The following is a 21,559-nucleotide window of genomic DNA, read 5'->3' as shown; positions in this document are numbered from 1 at the left end:
AAAATGACAAAAATGACAAAAATGACAAAAATGACAAAAATGACAAAAATGACAAAAATGACAAAAATGACAAAAATGACAAAAATGACAAAAATGACAAAAATGACAAAAATTACAAAAATTACAAAAATGACAAAAATGACAAAAATGACAAAAATGACAAAAATGACAAAAATGACAAAAATGACAAAAATGACAAAAATGACAAAAATGACAAAAATGACAAAAATGACAAAAATGACAAAAATGACAAAAATGACAAAAATGACAAAAATGACAAAAATGACAAAAATGACAAAAATGACAAAAATGACAAAAATGACGAAAATGACAAAAATGACAAAAATGACAAAAATGACAAAAATGACAAAAATGACTAAAATGACAAAAATTACAAAAATTACAAAAATGACAAAAATTACAAAAATGACAAAAATGACAAAAATGACAAAAATGACAAAAATGACAAAAATGACAAAAATGACAAAAATGACAAAAATGACAAAAATGACAAAAATGACAAAAATGACAAAAATGACAAAAATGACAAAAATGACAAAAATTGTCAAAAATGACAAAAATGACGAAAATGACAAAAATGACAAAAATGACAAAAATGACAAAAATGACAAAAATGACAAAAATGACAAAAATGACAAAAATGACAAAAATGACAAAAAAGACAAAAATGACAAAAATGACAAAAATGACAAAAATGACAAAAATGACAAAAATGACAAAAATTACAAAAATGACAAAAATGACAAAAATGACAAAAATGACAAAAATGACAAAAATGACAAAAATGACAAAAATGACAAAAATGACAAAAATGACAAAAATGACAAAAATGACAAAAATGACAAAAATGACAAAAATGACAAAAATGACAAAAATGACAAAAATGACAAAAATGACAAAAATGACAAAAATGACAAAAATGACAAAAATGACAAAAATGACAAAAATGACAAAAATGACAAAAATGACAAAAATGACAAAAATGACAAAAATGACAAAAATGACAAAAATGACAAAAATGACAAAAATGACAAAAATGACAAAAATGACAAAAATGACAAAAATGACAAAAATGACAAAAATGACAAAAATGACAAAAATGACAAAAATGACAAAAATGACAAAAATGACAAAAATGACAAAAATGACAAAAATGACAAAAATGACAAAAATGACAAAAATGACAAAAATGACAAAAATGACAAAAATGACAAAAATGACAAAAATGACAAAAATGACAAAAATGACAAAAATGACAAAAATGACAAAAATGACAAAAATGACAAAAATGACAAAAATGACAAAAATGACAAAAATGACAAAAATGACAAAAATGACAAAAATGACAAAAATGACAAAAATGACAAAAATGACAAAAATGACAAAAATGACAAAAATGACAAAAATGACAAAAATGACAAAAATGACAAAAATGACAAAAATGACAAAAATGACAAAAATGACAAAAATGACAAAAATGACAAAAATGACAAAAATGACAAAAATGACAAAAATGACAAAAATGACAAAAATGACAAAAATGACAAAAATGACAAAAATGACAAAAATGACAAAAATGACAAAAATAACAAAAATGACAAAAATGACAAAAATGACAAAAATGACAAAAATGACAAAAATGACAAAAATGACAAAAATGACAAAAATGACAAAAATGACAAAAATGACAAAAATGACAAAAATGACAAAAATGTCAAAAATGACAAAAATGACAAAAATGACAAAAATGGCAAAATGGCAAAAATGACAAAAATGACAAAAATGACAAAAATGACAAAAATGACAAAAATGACAAAAATGACAAAAATGACAAAAATGACAAAAATGACAAAAATGACAAAAATGACAAAAATGACAAAAATGACAAAAATGACAAAAATGACAAAAATGACAAAAATGACAAAAATGACAAAAATGACGAAAATGACAAAAATGACAAAAATGACAAAAATGACAAAAATGACAAAAATGACAAAAATGACAAAAATGACGAAAATGACAAAAATGACAAAAATGACAAAAATGACAAAAATGACAAAAATGACAAAAATGACAAAAATGACAAAAATGACAAAAATGACAAAAATGACAAAAATGACAAAAATGACAAAAATGACAAAAATGACAAAAATGACAGAAATGACAAAAATGACAAAAATGACAAAAATGTCGAAATGTAAGAATTTCAAAATTGTCAAAATTGTCAAAATTGTCAAATTTGTCGAAATTGTCAAAATTGTCAAAACTGTCAAAATTCTCAAAATTCTCAAAATTGTCAAAATTGTCAAAATTGTCAAAATTGTCAAAATTGTCAAAATTGTCAAAATTGTCAAAATTGTCAAAATTGTCAAAATTGTCAAAATTGTCAAAATTGTCAAAATTGTCAAAATTGTCAAAATTGTCAAAATTGTCAAAATTGTCAAAATTGTCAAAATTGTCAAAATTGTCAAAATTGTCAAAATTGTCAAAATTGTCAAAATTGTCAAAATTGTCAAAATTGTCAAAATTGTCAAAATTGTCAAAATTGTCAAAATTGTCAAAATTGTCAAAATTGTCAAAATTGTCAAAATTGTCAAAATTGTCAAAATTGTCAAAATTGTCAAAATTGTCAAAATTGTCAAAATTGTCAAAATCGTCAAAATTGTCAAAATTGTCAAAATTGTCAAAATTGACAAAATTGTCAAAATTGTCAAATTATCAAAATTGACAAAATTGTCAAAATTGTCAAAATTGTCAAAATTGTCAAAATTTTCAAAATGGTCAAAATTGTCAAAATTGTCAGAATTTTCAGAATTGTCAAAAATGTCAAAAATGTCAAAATTGTCAAAATTGTCAAAATTGTCAAAATTGTCAAAATTGTCAAAATTGTCAAAATTGTCAAAAATGTCAAAATTGTCAAAATTGTCAAAATTGTCAAAATTGTCAAATTGTCAAAATTGTCAAAATTGTCAAAATTGTCAAAATTGTCAAAATTGTCAAAATTGTCAAAATTGTCAAAATTGTCAAAATTGTCAAAATTGTCAAAATTGTCGTAAATGTCAAAGTTGTCAAATTTGTCAAAATTGTCAAAATTGTCAAAATTGTCAAAATTGTCAAAATTGTCAAAATTGTCAAAATTGTCAAAATTGTCAAAATTGTCAAAATTGTCAAAATTGTCAAAATTGTCAAAATTGTCAAAATTGTCAAAATTGTCAAAATTGTCAAATTGTCAAAATTGTCAAAATTGTCAAAATTGTCAAAATTGTCAAAATTGTCAAAATTGTCAAAATTGTCAAAACTGTCAAAATTCTCAAAATGGTCAAAATTGTCAACATTGTCAAAATTGTCAAAATTGTCAAAATTGTCAAAATTGTTAAAATTGTCAAAATTGTCAAAATTGTCAAAATTGTCAAAATTGTCAAAATTGTCAAAATTGTCAAAATTGTCAAAATTGTCAAAATTTTCAAAATTGTCAAAATTGTCAAAATTGTCAAAATTGTCAGAATTTTCAGAATTGTCAAAAATGTCAAAAATGTCAAAATTGTCAAAATTGTCAGAATTGACAAAATTGTCAAAATTGTCAAAATTGTCAAAATTGTCAAAATTGTCAAAATTGTCAAAATTGTCAAAATTGTCAAAATCGTCAAAATTGTCAAAATTGTCAAAATTGTCAAAATTGACAAAATTGTCAAAATTGTCAAATTATCAAAATTGACAAAATTGTCAAAATTGTCAAAATTGTCAAAATTGTCAAAATTTTCAAAATGGTAAAAATTGTCAAAATTGTCAGAATTTTCAGAATTGTCAAAAATGTCAAAAATGTCAAAATTGTCAAAATTGTCAAAATTGTCAAAATTGTCAAAATTGTCAAAATTGTCAAAATTGTCAAAATTGTCAAAAATGTCAAAATTGTCAAAATTGTCAAAATTGTCAAAATTGTCAAAATTGTCAAAATTGTCAAAATTGTCAAATTTGTCAAAATTGTCAAAATTGTCAAAATTGTCAAAATTGTCAAAATTGTCAAAATTGTCGTAAATGTCAAAGTTGTCAAATTTGTCAAAATTGTCAAAATTGTCAAAATTGTCAAAATTGTCAAAATTGTCAAAATTGTCAAAATTGTCAAAATTGTCAAAATTGTCAAAATTGTCAAAATTGTCAAAATTGTCAAAATTGTCAAATTGTCAAAATTGTCAAAATTGTCAAAATTGTCAAAATTGTCAAAATTGTCAAAATTGTCAAAACTGTCAAAATTCTCAAAATGGTCAAAATTGTCAACATTGTCAAAATTGTCAAAATTGTCAAAATTGTCAAAATTGTCAAAATTGTCAAAATTGTCAAAATTGTCAAAATTGTCAAAATTGTCAAAATTGTCAAAATTGTCAAAATTGTCAAAATTGTCAAAATTGTCAAAATTGTCAAAATTGTCAAAATTGTCAAAATTGTTAAAATTGTCAAAATTGTCAAAATTGTCAAAATTGTCAAAATTGTCAAAATTGTCAAAATTGTCAAAATTTTCAAAATTGTCAAAATTGTCAAAATTGTCAAAATTGTCAGAATTTTCAGAATTGTCAAAAATGTCAAAAATGTCAAAATTGTCAAAATTGTCAGAATTGTCAAAATTGTCAAAATTGTCAAAATGTCAAAATTGTCCAAATTTTCCAATTTTTCGAATTTTCAAAATTGTTAAAATGGTTAAAATTCTCAGAATTCTCATAATCTTAAATATCCTGTAGTTTTTATAAATATTCAAAATTTCCAAATTTTCAGTTTTGTTCAAGATGATTTAAATTTTTATTCATTTTTTATATTTATTGTATTAGGATATGCTGAAATTGGTTTACCTTTGACGTGAGAAGATCCTTGCAGATTCTTCGAAATCTCGCATTCAGCAGCCAGTACAGGAAGGGATTCCAAAAGCTACTACTTAAAGCTATCCATGTGACGCAGAAGTCTATCGAAGGTGGTATCTGAAAGTGAAAAGAGAGAAAAACACTCAATTCGTAGCGCAAAAAGCCCTTCACAATTCGAATGTTAAATGAACAAAATTTTGAAGCGGTACTCAAATTAGCGAAACATTCGAGTCATCATTTTTTATTGCAAAAATTATCGCCGCCAGAAGTAATGTTCCGGAAACTCTCATTGTTGCGGTTTTGCTAATATTTTCACACTCACACACGCTTTTCAAACTCTTCTACTGAACTAAGAAAACTATGAAACAACACAACGTTCAAGCTCCTCCTACATATGAATTCCAATGCGAATTAGCCCCAGAGTTGAAATTTGCACCCCTAAAATTTCCTCCCGTCTATTATTACTTTTTGCACACTATCAAGGATGTTTGTTTTCCATTTCAGTTTCACCCCCAACAGTGTGCTGATGAATGGAGAACAAACACTCGTCTTGTAGGACTCGTGTGCTCCTTCCCAGTCAGTTATGGTTCAACCAACTTTGGCTCTCCCTTTTTGGGGGGTGCTGTTACAAATGTTAAAGTTGCATTCCTCCAAAAGAACGGATGCATTGTGTGCAAATTTGTTACTTGAATGCAGATTTGGCTTTTCTTCAACCGGTCCAAGTCATACACCCTTGTTCACACATTCACAAAGAATTCTATTCACACAGTCACAGAGCAGAGCGCATCAATGAGAAGCGCAGAGGGTCGGCGCGGGACGCTTGTCTCGCGTAGGACGAGTCAGTGTGCAGTCAAGTGTGAATGCTAATAATGTCACACTGAGTGAAATGAATTTCAATTACTACACACACGACACGACGCGGTGGCACTGACTGGAAGAGGAACATCAAACTGTGCTGACATTTTGTCCCGGATCTGGGTGGCATGTTCGAAAGCTGTTCTGTTTTCGGGATTTTACAAGCAACCGAACTCTGTGCTCAACATAAGCAAACAAATCCATTCCCCAATTTATGATATCATTGAACTGGAAGGTTTTGTTGTATCTATGAGTGAGATTTTATGCAACGCTGCTGTTGATTCTGTTTTTCTCTTCAAATTCGAACGACGAGAAAAAATATGCATCGACTCATAAATCTATCTAATGATGGAAACTCGATAACTTTCATGGGATGGAAGGTTCTAACTATCACCACAGAAAATATTCGGTTTTTCTAAGTCAGTTCACAATTTGGTCAAACTTCAACCGAAAAAAATCTCGAAAAGCTTTGTTGATGCCCTTGACTAGTAAAGCACACATTTGTTAAGATATTCGTACCCATAACCGAATATTGTAGTCACGCCAAAATGGCTAGGGCTTGGGTTATCTTTCTGAAGGCATTCATTTGTAATGCGTCTAACAATTAAAAAAAACGCTTTAATTTCGAATTAATAAGATATGATCGACCTCTAAGATTAAAAAAACTAAGAGGAGAAGTAATCGATTGATAAATTTTAAATCGTCCACTGAATTTCAAAGATTTTTAAAACTAGTACTTAATACTCTCGCAGTTATCACATTGGAGTATGAGATGAATTCGAAAAAAAACCTATCCCTAGTATTAATTTTAAGGTTTATTTTGGTCAGTACAACATTGTTAGGACTGTAAAATAAATTTTCATAAAAAGCTGAAGCGCATTTATGCACCACCAAAACTCTAAATAAGCCTCCGACAGTGACCTAGAGGATAGTGTTCAGGTCTGTTAAGTCAGAGATCATGAGATCGAGTCTCAGTCGCGGCATACATAGCATTCTTTCTGTGGGTTGGTGATGTTAGCATTAGTAGGATGCTAGCCATATCCTTGAAAGGTGTACGCTTTAGTCTTAGGTAGAAATTAGATCTCTTCAAAGAAACATAAAGTTTCACTGAGATCTCCTATATGTGTGTGTTCGTAAAAAAAAAGCTAAAATTTGTGTATTTGGCCCTATCCTAGAAATGTCATCATGACCAATTTTTTAAACTTCGATAAAATCATTATGCTGTCAAATTTTGGTCACCAAAGCTTTTATAAAGCTTCCATAAAACATTGCAAACATTATGGATTGAAAATAGTCCTGAAAAATATTATCAAATTCTTTGCATTGTGAATTCATCAACATGGCGTCATTTTGTGCAATTGGATTTTGCAACCAACATGGCGTTAGTAAGTTCAATGCTTAATAGCTTTAGTGTGGTTAGATAAATAACTAATAAGTTTTATAACGGGTTTATGAGGACCATATGAATAGCTTCAATTTGACGTTTCTCTCGCAAACCAACCAATTAAACGCGTAGGATGAGATCCCAATTTCTGAGTTGTTAATCATTGGTACAGTAACTGAGAACAGGTTTTTAAATGAAATAATTAAGGGACTGGTTGTGAATTACCCGTGGAATCAACCATGAGTTGAAGTCGGATTTCGATTTCTGACGCCATCTAGAAATCCAAGATGACGGCTTCCGCTCAATGACTAAAAATCGCATGAAACCCTCACAATATGGGAATTTTTTATTTGTTTATTTCTTATGTCTTTTACTGCTGAATCATACTTTGTATTTACTAATAAGTTTTTTTAGTTTGTTTTCGAAGTATTTTTTTGAAATTTCATTTTTTAATTGTATTTATTACTCTATTGTGTTGTGAGCCTACTTGGTTGAATGATTCAAGTGAATCAAAGCAATCGAAAGATTCCTTTTAATTCAATTTAACCACGGTAAATGAAAAGTTCTTATACCGTTATTTCGATAGCTTACTTAGCTTAGCTCGATACTTACTGCCTTCTTCAATCGAAAACGCTCACTGAAGAAGGTAGTAAGTTGGTACCGTGCCGCTATTAAGCCTACCCCCATTCTGATACCTGAAGTTGCTCATTTACCGTGGTTAAATTAAAAGGAATCTTGTATAAGCTTGTTAAATCTTTTTGAATAAATTGAAATTGAATAAAATTTCATCATTATTCAAAAGTCTCTGGTCCGCACTTAACTTGATTGTTTGAAGGTTGAAGGAGAAAAACTAGGAGGGATCATAAACACAATAAATAATCAATCCAAAATTGTGTTAAAAAATTTTTCAAAAAATGTCATGTCAATTCAATAAATCATCGACAATTCTGTCGAAACGCTTAGGTATATCAATATTTAACAAGAAATTCATCGAGGCTTTTATAATATTTTTCATAATTTTCTATGGAAACCCCCGCTTTTTGGATTCGAAGGGTCTTAAAAATTGCTATCTACCAAATTTCATTATGATCGGTTTTGTAGTTTTCGGAAATTGCTCGAATTGTATCATAGTTTTATTAAATTTGTATGCCCTCCCCCAAGGTTGCCGAAACAAAATTCTGTGTTATTAAGAAAAAAAATTCCGACTTTCAGTGATTTAAGATTTAACCCAAAAATTCTGTGATGGATTATTGGTACGTTATTCCCTTGAATTCATAATAATTCATAATAAATTGGGTAGTTTTCACATCTTAGTTAGGGAAAATCAATTACCATTACCAACCTTATCATACTTTCTTATTCGAAGTAAGAAATTAAAATTTTATATTGTTCAAAAAAAAAAATTTTTTTTTGGGAATCCATTCAAAATTCTAAAATTCTGTGAAATCTATGAAAATTTCAAAATTCTGTGTTCTGTGTCACAGATTCTGTGCTCTAAATTTGCTCAAAATTCTGTGATATTACAGATTTTCCTGTGATTTCCTGAATTTTTTTCATAGGAGACCCCTTTGAAAAAGGTAAACATTTAAAAATCTTCAAATAACCTTATGACATCAAAAATTTTATTATGTGCCAAATTTGATCAAAATCGTTTGAAAGTTGAATGAATGTGTAAGAACCCCCTCCCCCTTTCCTACAAAAATATTTGCAATTACAATTATTGGTCCAAATACATAAAACATGTCTACCACCAAAATAAATCTTTTAATTATGTTAAAATACGTTTGTGTGAGAAATGTGATGAAAATCACTAATTAAATGTATGGATTGTGTCATATTTTACGTAAAGTTTGTATGGAATCACCTCCTCCCTTAAGTTGAAGGGATTTGTAACTTTTATAGAAACCAAATCCGGCCTCAAACCCCCTTAGACGCCAACTTTGACGATCGGTTCAGTAGTTTCCGAGCCTTTATGGAACAGACAGACAAACATTAATTTTTATGTATAGAAGAAAGTGAACTTTCCTACACAAAAATTACTGGTTATGTAGCGTGACTGGTCGTAATTCTGCATTTTTGTTAATTTCATACACATGTTTCTTAATTTGAGGAGATAAAAACTGCAACAATTATGCAATAAGTTTGTTTTAGACTTCATTTGTTCTATTTTCTATTTTTCTTTTTTTTTTTTGGTATTGTAGTTTTCGATATTTTTAAATGCTCACAAAAAAGGGCTTGAATTACACAAAATACAGCCAATAATTTTATTATTTTTATGACCTGACGAGATGCAATTTTTGGGTTCATGATATTTTTGATTAAATTAACACACTAATTATCATAATTTCTTCTTGAAAATTGAACTTATTTCAATGGAAATTTACGTTAAAAAAAAGTCTGGCTTCTTGAAGCATATAGCAATTTTTATAAAATCATACACAAACCTATCGATTCTCCACAAATTTAAAATAACTGAACAAATTTTAAACATCATTACAACGTGACTAGGAAACAAGAAAAAATAGCAAACCAATATCATTCATTTAATTTTTTCCTAAAATAAAAAGATAGTACATTCCAGCAGAATAAAGTATTTTTATCACCTTAAAAATTTAACCTAGCTTTAAGTGAAAAAATTTCAAGTTCTTTGAAAAAAATATAGAAGAGGACAAGCTTAAAACCATACAGCAAGTGTAAAATAGAAATACGTAATGCGTACTAATTCTGAACATTAACAACTAAAACATAACCGTCTTTTTAAAATTTTGTTTGAAATTCAAATATGTCTTCTAAGAGAAACTATAATACAAGAGAAAATTTACCAGTTGTCGGAAGTTTTAAGTACAGATTTTTAATAAGTGGTTCATCACTAACCAAGGTGATTTGCTTGCCACCTTACCAAAATTTATTTTTATACTGGAAAGACAATTTTTAAACTTTTATTCTTGATGATAATTTAAAAAATGTATTCGACCAGTGAAGAGTATTTATTTAGCTTTTTGTAGAGTTTTTGTTAAGCACGGTTATTGTTTGGAGCAGCTGGAAACGTGTGTTTTCTTAAAATTCGTTTAAAAACGCACAATACTTCATAGGAACAATTCCTTAATAATATTCTTTTTTATTTTCACCAACCCATATTAATTTTTTTGATTATGAATAAAAAATTAAACGAGACAGGGTGGAACTGCTATTGTTTCGAACACAACTGTATTTCTTAAGTTTATGTATCGTAAATTTGTTTTCGGGATTCACTTTTCGCATATGCACTAAAAAAAATTCATATGTAAATATGTACAAAAAATATCAGGAACCCATCTTTGCTGAAAATTATGAAGAAATTGACAAAGAAATTCTGAAGACAAACTTCAGAATGTTCTGGAAATAGAAAATTATTAGCTTTGCGCGTTCAGGAAGTTCAGGAATTTTCATTCTTCACCATTATTTTGGACAGCCCCCTGGTCAAATATCACGCACTTTAGAAGGCACTCAGAATGTTAAGAAAATTTGAAACATGTTTTATAATATAAACTTCAAGGGTACACAGAAAAAGTTTAATTTTTGTAACGTTATGAAAACCAGACAAGAGGTCTAAAATAAGGTTGCCAGAATTTTTTTCACTTTTCACTTTTTCACTTATTCAGGCCGAACAAATCCGGGCTATTTAATCCAAAAATCTGGCAAAATCCAGGCATTTAATTTCAAAATTGTTGACTAAAGAGCTATTCGAGAAAATTTATATAAAACTTAGGAATTTTTCATTAAAAGTTAAAAAATAAAAAAATTGACAATTTTTGTTCATCTTAATATACCAGCAGATCTGAAACTGTTTTTTAGGTTTCAAAATATCCTTTCATGATTATTTTTATGAAACCTGCTCAAAAACATTTCGGTTTGGACGCATACGGCTATGATCATTTAGTATCCGGGCAGTTACAAACGTGTGTATTTTAAAAACTATTCATTTGATCGAAAAACTTTCTATGGAGGAAAAGAAGGTGTTAATATGACATTCAATGTAAAAATATAAAAAAAAATATTTATCAATGATTTCAAGAAATACTCTAACTTTTTCATAAAATCTCTTTTTTTATCTTTGCACACTTTTTTTTAGTCTTGTATTGATTTATTTTTTTACCACAGAAGCAAAACCTTTGCAAATTCATGCTATTTAACACAAACTCATCTGGAAAAAGCAATTGGAATCGCGTTGGAACCTTTTCATGAGTAGGCATCTCGAAGAATTTAATCTCTTAAATCCGGTAAATTTTTTTTGTCCATCAGAACACATCTGTCATATTGCGTAAAACCGGATGCACAGATTACAATCTTTGGAACTGATCATTATTAGTTATTTACTTGGTGTCTACTAGTCAGGCAAAACTTTTTGCCTGCCAGAAATGGATTTTTTGCATTATTTAAGGAGTCTTCATTCAGTTATCCCCAATAACCATAGACTTTTTACCATATTTAAGATCAAGGGTTCCACTAGGATGCCTGGTTTGAACTTCGTGAGCATCTCAGAGTGGCTCCTTATACTTCTTAACCATTTGGTCCGAAAAAAAATCAACTGTTCATAAGCTTTCAAGTCAACAATGAAGAATTTTCGAGGCGAAAAATGCGTAAAAGGAGCAAATTTGTGCAAAATTATTTTTACCATGCCTTTTTGCGTCGTAAATATCTCAAACACACGTAAACTTAAAAATATATCAAAAATAGGCAAGATAGTCGATTTCATAACCAATACAACGCTACTAAAGTTTTGCATATCCGAGCTCTATTAAAGGTGCCCGGATACTAAATGATCATAGCCTTAATTAAAAAATTACAACACAAATTTGTTTTTTTTTTCGTTGATTTGAGAATGAGAATGAGAATAAATAGGTGCAACATCCGGGCTTTTTCAATGAAATTCGGACAACCGGGCCGAACCACACTTTTCCTAAATTTTATATCAAACTAGCTGATCCCATACGAACTCCGTTTCGCTTTGAACTTGGAATATGTTATGAACACTTTGTATGAAAGTCAATTGCCGAAAATTTTCCAGATGTACTTCCGAATTCATTGTTGAGTAATAATTGCAATAATATTGGACGATTACTATTTCTGTCGTCTGCTACTATGCAAATTTGAAATAAGGAATCAATTGACCGTGCCAAAAAACCCCCGTGTATAAATTTTGACTCGATCATTGCATAACGACACTATTATTCCCAAAAAGATAAACACCTTTCGGTGTCCTCTTATACAATCTTTGATATCTGAAATTGACTGCCCTTCCCTCAAAACTCCCGTGTGCAAATTTTCAAAGCAATCCATTGCATAATAACGCTCAATATTGCTAAAAAAATAATTAATATGGACGACCCCTTTCGTTGACCCCTGGCAAAATATTTGACATCTGAAATCGATTGTCCGTCCCCGAAAACTACCTTGTGCCAATTTTCATCCCAATCCGATGTCAAATAACGACGATATTGCAAAAATATTGAAAGGTTAATATGAATGACCCCCTTTGCCGGCCCACTGCACTGAATTTAATACCTGAAATTCATTGCTCGTCCCTCAAAATGCTCAAAACTCTCGTGTACCATTTTTCAAGTGCATCCTGTGTATAATAACGACAATATCGCATTAACAGTGAATAGTTAATATGGACGACCCCCTTAGCCGACCCTTGTTTTTAATTAGGATAAGTGAAATCAATTGTTTGTCCCTAATAACTCCTATGTGCAAATTTTCATCCCAATCCGATGTATGAAAACGTCAGAATCATTAAAGTATTGGAAAGTTGATATGGACGTCCCCTTTTGCCGGCCCCTCACACTGAATTTGATACCTCAAATCGATTGCACGTCACAGAAAACTATCATGTACCAATTTTCAGCTGAATACGATGTATAATAACGTCAATATCGCAAAAACAGCGAAAAGTTTAAATGGACGACCCCTTTGGCTGACTTCTTACACACATCTCGACACCTGAAATCAATTGCCCGTCTTTCAAAACATTCAAGTGCAAATTTTCAACACGATCCGACGAAAAGTAACGTCAATATCGCGAAAACAATATTTGTCTTGTATGGACGACCCCCTTCATAAGGGGTCATTCGAAAATCTGAAAACATTTTTCATCATTCCTGGTCCTAATGAGCATCCATGCCAAATTTCAGACCTCTAGCTTTTAAGACGGCTGAGTCTATAGAGGACAAACAAACAAACCCACAGAAATTGCTTTTTATATATATATAGATATCCGGGCAAATCCTAATAAAACCAGGCAATCTGTAAACCTTAGTCTATAATCGTGTCCAGACGGTCTGATCTAAAGATCTTAAACAGGAGTTCTGTGTCTTAAGATTGGTGCATTTTCTGTTTTCACACTTGCAGAAGGTAATGTTCATGTGGTTTAGAATAAGAAAATCTGGTATGTGGAACAGTAATCATTAGAATATAACCAACCTATCCTAGGATTTAACGTTTTTGGCTATTCTACCGGCAAGATTTGTTTGGATAATTCAGTTAAAAAAAAGTTTGGATTTTTATATTCACAGTACATGGTTGATACTCAAACTCACCTTCGATCCCGTACACGTGGCCACGATCTCCTGTATCGTCCAGGGGGTGATGATCACTATAAAACCTAATGATATTGCCGCCATCGTGCGGGATGTGGACCCGTTCAGGCGCTGCTCCATCTCCGAAAACTGCAAAATTCAGGAGAAAGAAAGAACAGAAAAAGAAATCAATCGAGTGTCACAGAAACATTAACTTTTTCTTCTGTTTTTTTTTCTACATATTTACTAGACAAGCACCCCCGCAGGGGTTATGGATGATGAAAAATCGTCCCGAATGGAAAAACATTGGTCACAGACGAACACCATGAATGACAATTCGCCGGAAACAATAAATCATCGGGAGAAAGCAAAAATATTTTCGGTATTCAAAGCAGCTGTGTTTGGTCCTAGAAGTGGGAGAAAGTAATGTTGTTCTGAAATGTGTGGTTTTTATTTCGGGCATTGAGTTGTTTTCAAAAAAACAAGGTCAATTTTGATTCGCACAAACACAACAGTTGAAAATATTAAAATTTTGGTTTTTTTTTTCAATATTTACTTTAAATTTGAATATAGCAAATTATTCCTTCAATCAGAAATTTTCAAAACAATTTAAAAGGAAGGGAGTATTTACTCATTTTATTCCAAATTGTTCGATGACCTAGGTTCAAGTCTGACTTTCGCTCGGCAGGCAGAAAGACAGGCAGATGATTTATTGTCCACTGCAAAACACATTTTCCCCAGAAACTCGGTCAGAAAAACGGAGCAAAAGGTTTTGTGCGTGAATAAATTCTAATGTTGCAAAATGATGGCCTTCGTCTGCTTTCCGATGTTTCCGATGTCAGCAAGTTTCGAACTTTCCTTCGGGGTGGAAGGGAGCTTTCTGTTTGCTGAATGAATTTAGAGCTGTCATGATTGATGATTTTAGAAGCACCCTTGCTCCGGAATTGTGCGAAAGTATTTCAAGGGATTGCATAAAAGTTTTTTAATTAGAAAACTCCCTTACAATTCATGCTTGAATTGGATCTTTTTTCTTAATTTTTTCCCAATTAAGCGTTTTATTTTAAGAGTCACAATCTGACTTTCATCGGTAGTAATTTCCCGATTATCGAATCGAAAACGGTGAAATCGAACTGTGAAACCCGCAGATTACGCAACATCCGGATGCGGATTCTTCAACACCATCGTTCGTAAATTTCCGGTTCCGTGTCCGCTGTCGTTGTGCTGTCATCCGGTAAGCCATTTTCAATCTAGACACATTTTCTTCCGCTAGCCAGAGGGATATCTTTCCAGGAAAAAAAAACGAAAAGGAAATCGTACCAGACCCTTAATCTTAAGACTTTAGCACGTATCTGTGTACAGTAGTGTATTTGTGCGAATGAGGGGCCCCAAGAAAACTTGAACCCAGCAATGTGAGAAAGTTTGTGTGAGTGTGTATGGGTGTTTGTGTAAGTGTGGTGCAGTCTATTGTTTAAGACTAGCTTCGTTTCTGTTCCTTCGGCTCAACAACAGGAAATTATTCTCCATTCGTTTCAAACGGAGCGCATAACCGGTCTGTCGGCATCCTGAACGAGAAAGTCGAGAAAAAAATGTCCCACAAAAGGGATCAACGTGCTTCGGCTTTCTGCTTTCCCGGTTTCCATTTCTTTCTTTCTTCGCAGACAATCGAAATTACTATTTGGTACCACACAGTTGCCCTACTTAGTGTGAATTTGTGGGGGCTTTGCCTTTGGCAGAAAGTATGGATAAGATACTAGTATGGAGAAGGGTATAAGGAAAGGATGGTTTCCTGGCCCCCTGTGGAGATTTCGATGATCAAACACCGATTACTCATTGTGAGGGGAATTGTTCTACTTACTGTCATAATGGTCGAACAATTTCGTTTCGAGTAATGTTCGCGTGAGATGAAATCCAATGCTTTTAATTTGTACCCTACGGATTAGGGATGGAAAAACGCGTGAGGCTGGAAAATGGAGAGTGGGTGGTTGTACCAGAAGGATTTGTTCCATTGTGGAAAGCAGACAAGAATTTGTAGGGACCGCATGTTGAGAATCTGCATCCTGGCACTAAAGCACAGTGGGCAAAAATCAATTATATTTTTTTAAATTTATTTACATGGTTTTCCGTCTCATGACATAACCTGTTAAACAATATTCTTCCAATTCACTCGGTCCATGGCAACCGTTCTCCAATTTCTCGGGCATCCTACAGTCGTCAGATCACGCTCCACCCCAGTGATTTTTTGAATTCATTTTCCGCTTCGCAGCGAAATAAATCCGGAGCGCAACTGCGAAATTGCAGTTGAAACAAAATTGTCGCGATACACGCCGAAGTGAACGCGACCTTCGAATGAGTGCCTTGTGATTCATCCGAAAGCTCCGAAAGCGGAAAAAAAGCCCCTTGGATATCGTACCGCAAAGCACGATGCCCGAAGAGAGCATGGGATGGTGGGATATGGGGGAGGAAGACTGAATAAAAAAAGAAAAAAATCTTTCAAACGTCAAATTTCTCTCATCAATCTACCGACCAGTGCGAAAGTTCAAAATTTTACTTTCTTATTTAGTGATTTTTAATAAAACTTATTTGATGCTAAAAAGTACTTGTTTTGCATAAACAATGATTTAATTAGGTTTTGTTTTGCTCTGGCAAATTCTTGCATGATCAGGCGTATTGAGTCGATCAAATTTCGTTAAAGTTTTGAAGCTGATAAATAAAAATGGTTTGATTAATGGTTGTTCTAAAAATAGCTAAATCTAAATTTAGCACCTAAACAACTGAGTTACATGACTCGCCACACGAAACTGATCCTCTAAAGTTAAAATTTGAACGATTACAAATCTTATCAACAATTGCTGGCTTTTTGCCGAACAGTAAAAAAAACGATACAGAAAACGATACAGCAAATTTCAGTCTTCCTCCCCCAGGGTGGGATATTCGGTATATCCTTCCCGATGCGCGTCCGTTTTTTTCCATATGATTTGTATGTGAATGTGGACGTTCATAATTCGGTGCGCGTCCGGTGCGCGAGAGATTATAATGATTTAATAGTTTGCCGATGGGACTTATAAAAAAAAACAGCAGAGCAACCTTAGAGTTTTGTTGTAGGCATTTGCGAAGGTTGAGGTAGAATTATGGTGAATAGTGGGGAATATGATCATTTATTTTCCTTTTTCATTTTGAATGATTGTTGTAAAAAAATTTATTGTGGTGGGAAGTTGCTTGCAATGCAATCAATAAATCAATATAATCAATTGCAGAACATTAAATAATGAAGGAATTTCGGATTTGATTCGAACAATGTAAAACTTTTGCAAAATAAGTGGTGGATTGCATTTATTTGAATGAAATTTTCAATGTTAGCATTAAAAGATATGCTAAAATATAAATAAATACACATTTATGAAATAAATCGTAAGTAAAAGAAAGCAAAAAACAAATGGTGAAAATAATTAAATCATCTGAAAATAGAAAACAATTTGTCACAAGAGTTATAGCAAAAAATAATACATATTCCAGCTACAATTGAAAAGTCGTAATCAATTCAAATTTTCAACAATCAAGGCGAATCTCGAGAGAGAGAGATACGAATTCAGAGAGATACGAGAGAGATACAATTCAATCAAATAAATCAGAATTCACACTCAACATTTCGCTATCGGATTTCAGAAATTCAAATGCAGAATTCAGTTTCAGGATTCCGATACATTTAACAGACAAATTTTTGATTACGATTCCAAATTTAGATACCTGATGAAAATATCAGATTCAGGATTCAAATGTCAGAATCATAATCCGATTTCAGATTCAGATTTCAGGTTCAGATTTCAGATTCAGAATTCAGATTCAGATTTCAGATTCAGATTTCAGATTCAGATTCCAGATTCAGATTTCAAATTCAGATTTCAGATTCAGATTTCAGATTCAGATTCAGATTTCAGATTCAGATTTCAGATTCAGATTTAAGATTCAGATTTCAAATTCAGATTTCAGATTCAGATTTCAGATTCAGATTTCAGATTCAGATTTCAGATTCAGATTTCACATTCAGATTTCAGATTCAGATTTATGATTCAGATCTCAGATTCAGATTTCAGATTCAGATTTCCGATTCAAGTTTCAGATTTCAGATCCAGATTCCAGATATGGATATCAGGTTGGAATTTCGGATATGAATAATTGGATTTCCTATATTTACGATATTTATAAATTTTAATTGTGATAAATATACGTATAAAATGGTGTGAAAATAAATATGCAAGAAAATGAAAATTACATGAAACGTTTTAGAACTTTTTTATCAGAGGTGTTCCGGATTCGAGATTTGGAAACGTTTGAAGTTTTCACCATTTTTGCGATATTTTTTATTATTAACAATAATTAGAAATATGCTAAAACAAAATCGTAAATAAACGACAGGTCCCAATGCAATCAAGAACGTTGTTCTTATTTTTTCGTAAAGTTCTATAGTTTGTGGTTCAATCTTGACTTGTTTAATAAATTTGGAGGAATAAAATATTCTAAATAAATAAAATGTACTCAGGTTTTCAGAATTCAAAAATTAAAAATCAAGAATAAAAAACTCTCAATATTTTTCAATGATTGTTGTAGAAACTTTCTTCAGAAATCTATATTTTAACATAAAAATATATATTACTGCATTTGGAATATATTATGAATTAGATTCTGAATATTCAGGATAAAAAAATAAGTTCAAAATTTTGGGTTCATGATCCATAACCCAACATTCAGAACTTGAAAATAAGAAAAAGCATTTTTATAATTCATGTTTAAATTTGACGAAATTTTATCAAATTTCTTATAAACATAAATTTTAGTCTGAAACGTTAACGGAATCAACGAATATTAAGTTTTGGAATTCTGAATTCAGAAGAAGAAATCAAAACTCTTCATCAGAATTTAACATTTAGAATCAAAAATCCTTTGAAATAAATTCAAGACTCAGGTGGAATGGAATTTTAAGTGCACTTACCTTTAAAATGTTTTTTTTTTCAAAACATTCAGCGGTAGGTTTCTTCCAAACGTTCCATAATTTTGAAAAGTATTACTGTTCACTCATCACTTTTGCATTTTTGTCTTTTCCTTGAACTTAACTCCAATCTAACTCGTACAGTTGAGCAATTTGCCCAAGTGTCCACTGTTGTGTTATGAAAAAAACACCAACAAACACAACCGAACCGAAAAATAACATTGAACAAGCGGGTCGCCCAGTGCCAACACATTCAACAGCAATTGCGTCCAACCATAGGAAACATGAACTTCAAAACTGTGGTGGTGCGTGAAGAGGGACCTCGACACAAAATAGACCGAAAATATTCTAAGTTCGGAATCTCAAAGGCTTCGGAAAATCACCCATTTATTCATTTGGAGGCGGAATAATGAACAGGAATGAATTTTTTTCTTGCTGGGACTTTGTCTAACCACCTCGCTCATTGCGCCCCTTTCGCCGCCTCGTCCATACCTGGAATTCATTCTACAATTCATCGGAAGTCCTCACACAGCGCTGCGTTCCAACCATCGTAGCCTTAATCAGTCGGCTCAGCTTCCCGGAGAAGCCGTTCTCGGCCATGATTTTTACGGTGTTCACGGCATTTTTGGATGATTTTCCGTAGTGTGAAGTTCTGATTCGTCGCAGACCGTCCCTCCATGAAGCCAGCCTGGTGACTTCCGACGGATCTTTTTGCGTTATGCGGTGAAGTAGGGTTCGGGACAACACTTTGTAGGCGGCATTGAGGATAGCGATCGCTCGCTAGCCTCCGGTAGCTGTTCCCAGATCCGAACCATTAACCGGTGTAGCAATCGGCCAACATGTCCTGGCCCATTTTGATAAATTCAGCTGCGATGCCATCCTAACCAGACGACTTGTTGCTATTCAGCTGGCGAATGGCTTCCTTAACTTCACTTATTCTTGGGAGTGGCTCCTCTACTTCATTGACACGCCGGCGATGTACCCTCCCTCACCGTCTTGGTCTCCTGCATGTGCGCCGTTCAGGTGTTCATCGAAGTGCTGCTTCCACCTTTTGATCACCTCACGCTTGTTCGTCAGGATGCCTCCGAACTTTTAAAGGCGTCGCACATGGATCAAAACTGAAAACACTGACTTATAAAATTAACTTCATAATTCTAAGATGTCTTAACAATAAAGGACATCACTTTTCACCGATAAAATTTCATGCAGAAATCATATCAGTTTAAGTTTGAAAACCCTGTTTCAAATCAGGGCAAATAATATCTTCTTTATTTCAAAACTTTTTTTCTGGGATTTTCATCGTATTGGTCGATTCATCCCATTTGTTTTAAAACCTATCAAAATCCGGGTACATATTTTCATAATTTTCCACATTAAATTAGAGTAAAAACCAGGATTTATTCCAGAAAAACTCTAGAGCCATTTTTTCAACACATCAGAAGATCTTGAATCACATTGTGAGGCTTTCCAAAATTGTTCATTTTTTTTTATAAAACTTACTAAGAAATTCGTCAATGGACATAAAAAAATAAATACTTTAATTCGAATATTTCGATTATTTTTGCAGAGAAGCTTAGGCTACGGCCGGGCAAACGGGCCAAACCGGACCGTTTGTATTCTTTTTAATCAACTAGCTGACCCGGTGTGCTTTGCTAAGGCTATGATCATTTAGAATCCGGACAGTTACAAACGTGTGTATTTTAAAAACTATTCATTTGATCGAAAAACTTTCTATGGAGTAAATGAAGTTGTTAATATGATATCTTATGTATGTATGTATGTTGGTTATCCACCATGGGTGCACGGATTCACCGCAGTTTCTGCCTAAGTATGTGCTCACATGCAATCTTTAGATTATTAAGTACGACGAATCTCCAATGCAACGCGTACATCATACCCGGACCCCATGGCTTTGTATGAACTGTTATGGATGAATGTATTGTGTTAATGTAGGTTTATTTTGGAAGAACGAGTCAATCAGGTGGGCTAGTTTACTTACAGGCATTCCGGCATCCGTGTATATACCTGGCCAGCTGGCAACTGATTGACCATTCTTATTATATAGTCAGTTATATGAGGAAACACATCTTACCTGTCGGCCACTTATGGGATTCGAACCCAAAAGTTTTCTTGCCGATACCGGGAATCGAACCCAGTTCGCCTGGCATACCAAGACCAGACTCGCACCAGCCTATCCGCTAGACCACATCGGCGCTTAAGTTGTTAATATGATATCTTATATATAAAAATGGAGGCGTTTTTTTTTTAACAACATCACGTATGAATGGTCGGTCGGAATGAAGTGAAATTTGGTATCCGAGGGTTTTTTGGGTCAGAGATGGTTTGTATAATAGTTTGGGAACATCCATAAATGACGTAGCTTTTTTTTTGAGTTTTTATACACCCCCCTCCCCCCTCGTAGCATTTCGTCACAAAGTCATAGACCCCCCTAGATAATAACGTAGCTTTAATAAACCCCCCCCCCCCCCCCCATTTTTAAAAATCGGTTTTTAATTTTTACTTTTATTATAAGCATTTTGCAAGAATAATACAAAAATTAACATAAAAAGAGAAAGAAGTTATAAATGGAAGTTTGAAAAAGCATATCAATCAGTCAAAAAAAATCAAGCTACCTTTCAACAAACAGGATAGCTAGTAAGTATTCAATCAGTTGCGTCGGTCGAAATTATCTCCATTCGGAATTCCAATGAAATCGATGGGCAGCTTTCCTCCATCGTCTGTTCGGCAGGAATAATTGCATCTGCGATGTCAGCTGCCTCCACTCACTCTCTATCGTCCTCCGGAGTGATGACCAGCACTTCGTGTCCTCTTTTGCCTACAATTCGCTTTGGACGAATCTTTCTATCCGAGGCTGGGGCTTTGTAGATTTTGCTATGCTCCTTTTGGA

At 32.4% G+C, this 21,559-nt stretch overlaps 1 protein-coding gene across 1 annotated transcript in view; it reads right to left on the bottom strand.

Annotated features, from left to right (window-relative positions):
- Nucleotides 1-21,559, bottom strand: part of LOC129743438 (uncharacterized) — a 157,616-nt gene that overhangs the window by 9,571 nt on the left and 126,486 nt on the right. The window contains exons 7-9 of the mRNA XM_055735472.1: nt 19,180-19,431; nt 13,689-13,817; nt 4,863-4,988 (exon numbers count right to left, since the gene is read on the bottom strand). Of these exons, the coding sequence (XP_055591447.1) occupies nt 4,863-4,988; nt 13,689-13,817; nt 19,180-19,431 (507 nt within the window). The remainder of the gene's footprint in view (nt 1-4,862; nt 4,989-13,688; nt 13,818-19,179; nt 19,432-21,559) is intronic.

Source organism: Uranotaenia lowii, chromosome 2, assembly GCF_029784155.1.
Source record: "Uranotaenia lowii strain MFRU-FL chromosome 2, ASM2978415v1, whole genome shotgun sequence".
NCBI lineage: Eukaryota > Metazoa > Arthropoda > Insecta > Diptera > Culicidae > Uranotaenia > Uranotaenia lowii.
This window is presented reverse-complemented; position numbering and strand designations above follow the sequence as displayed.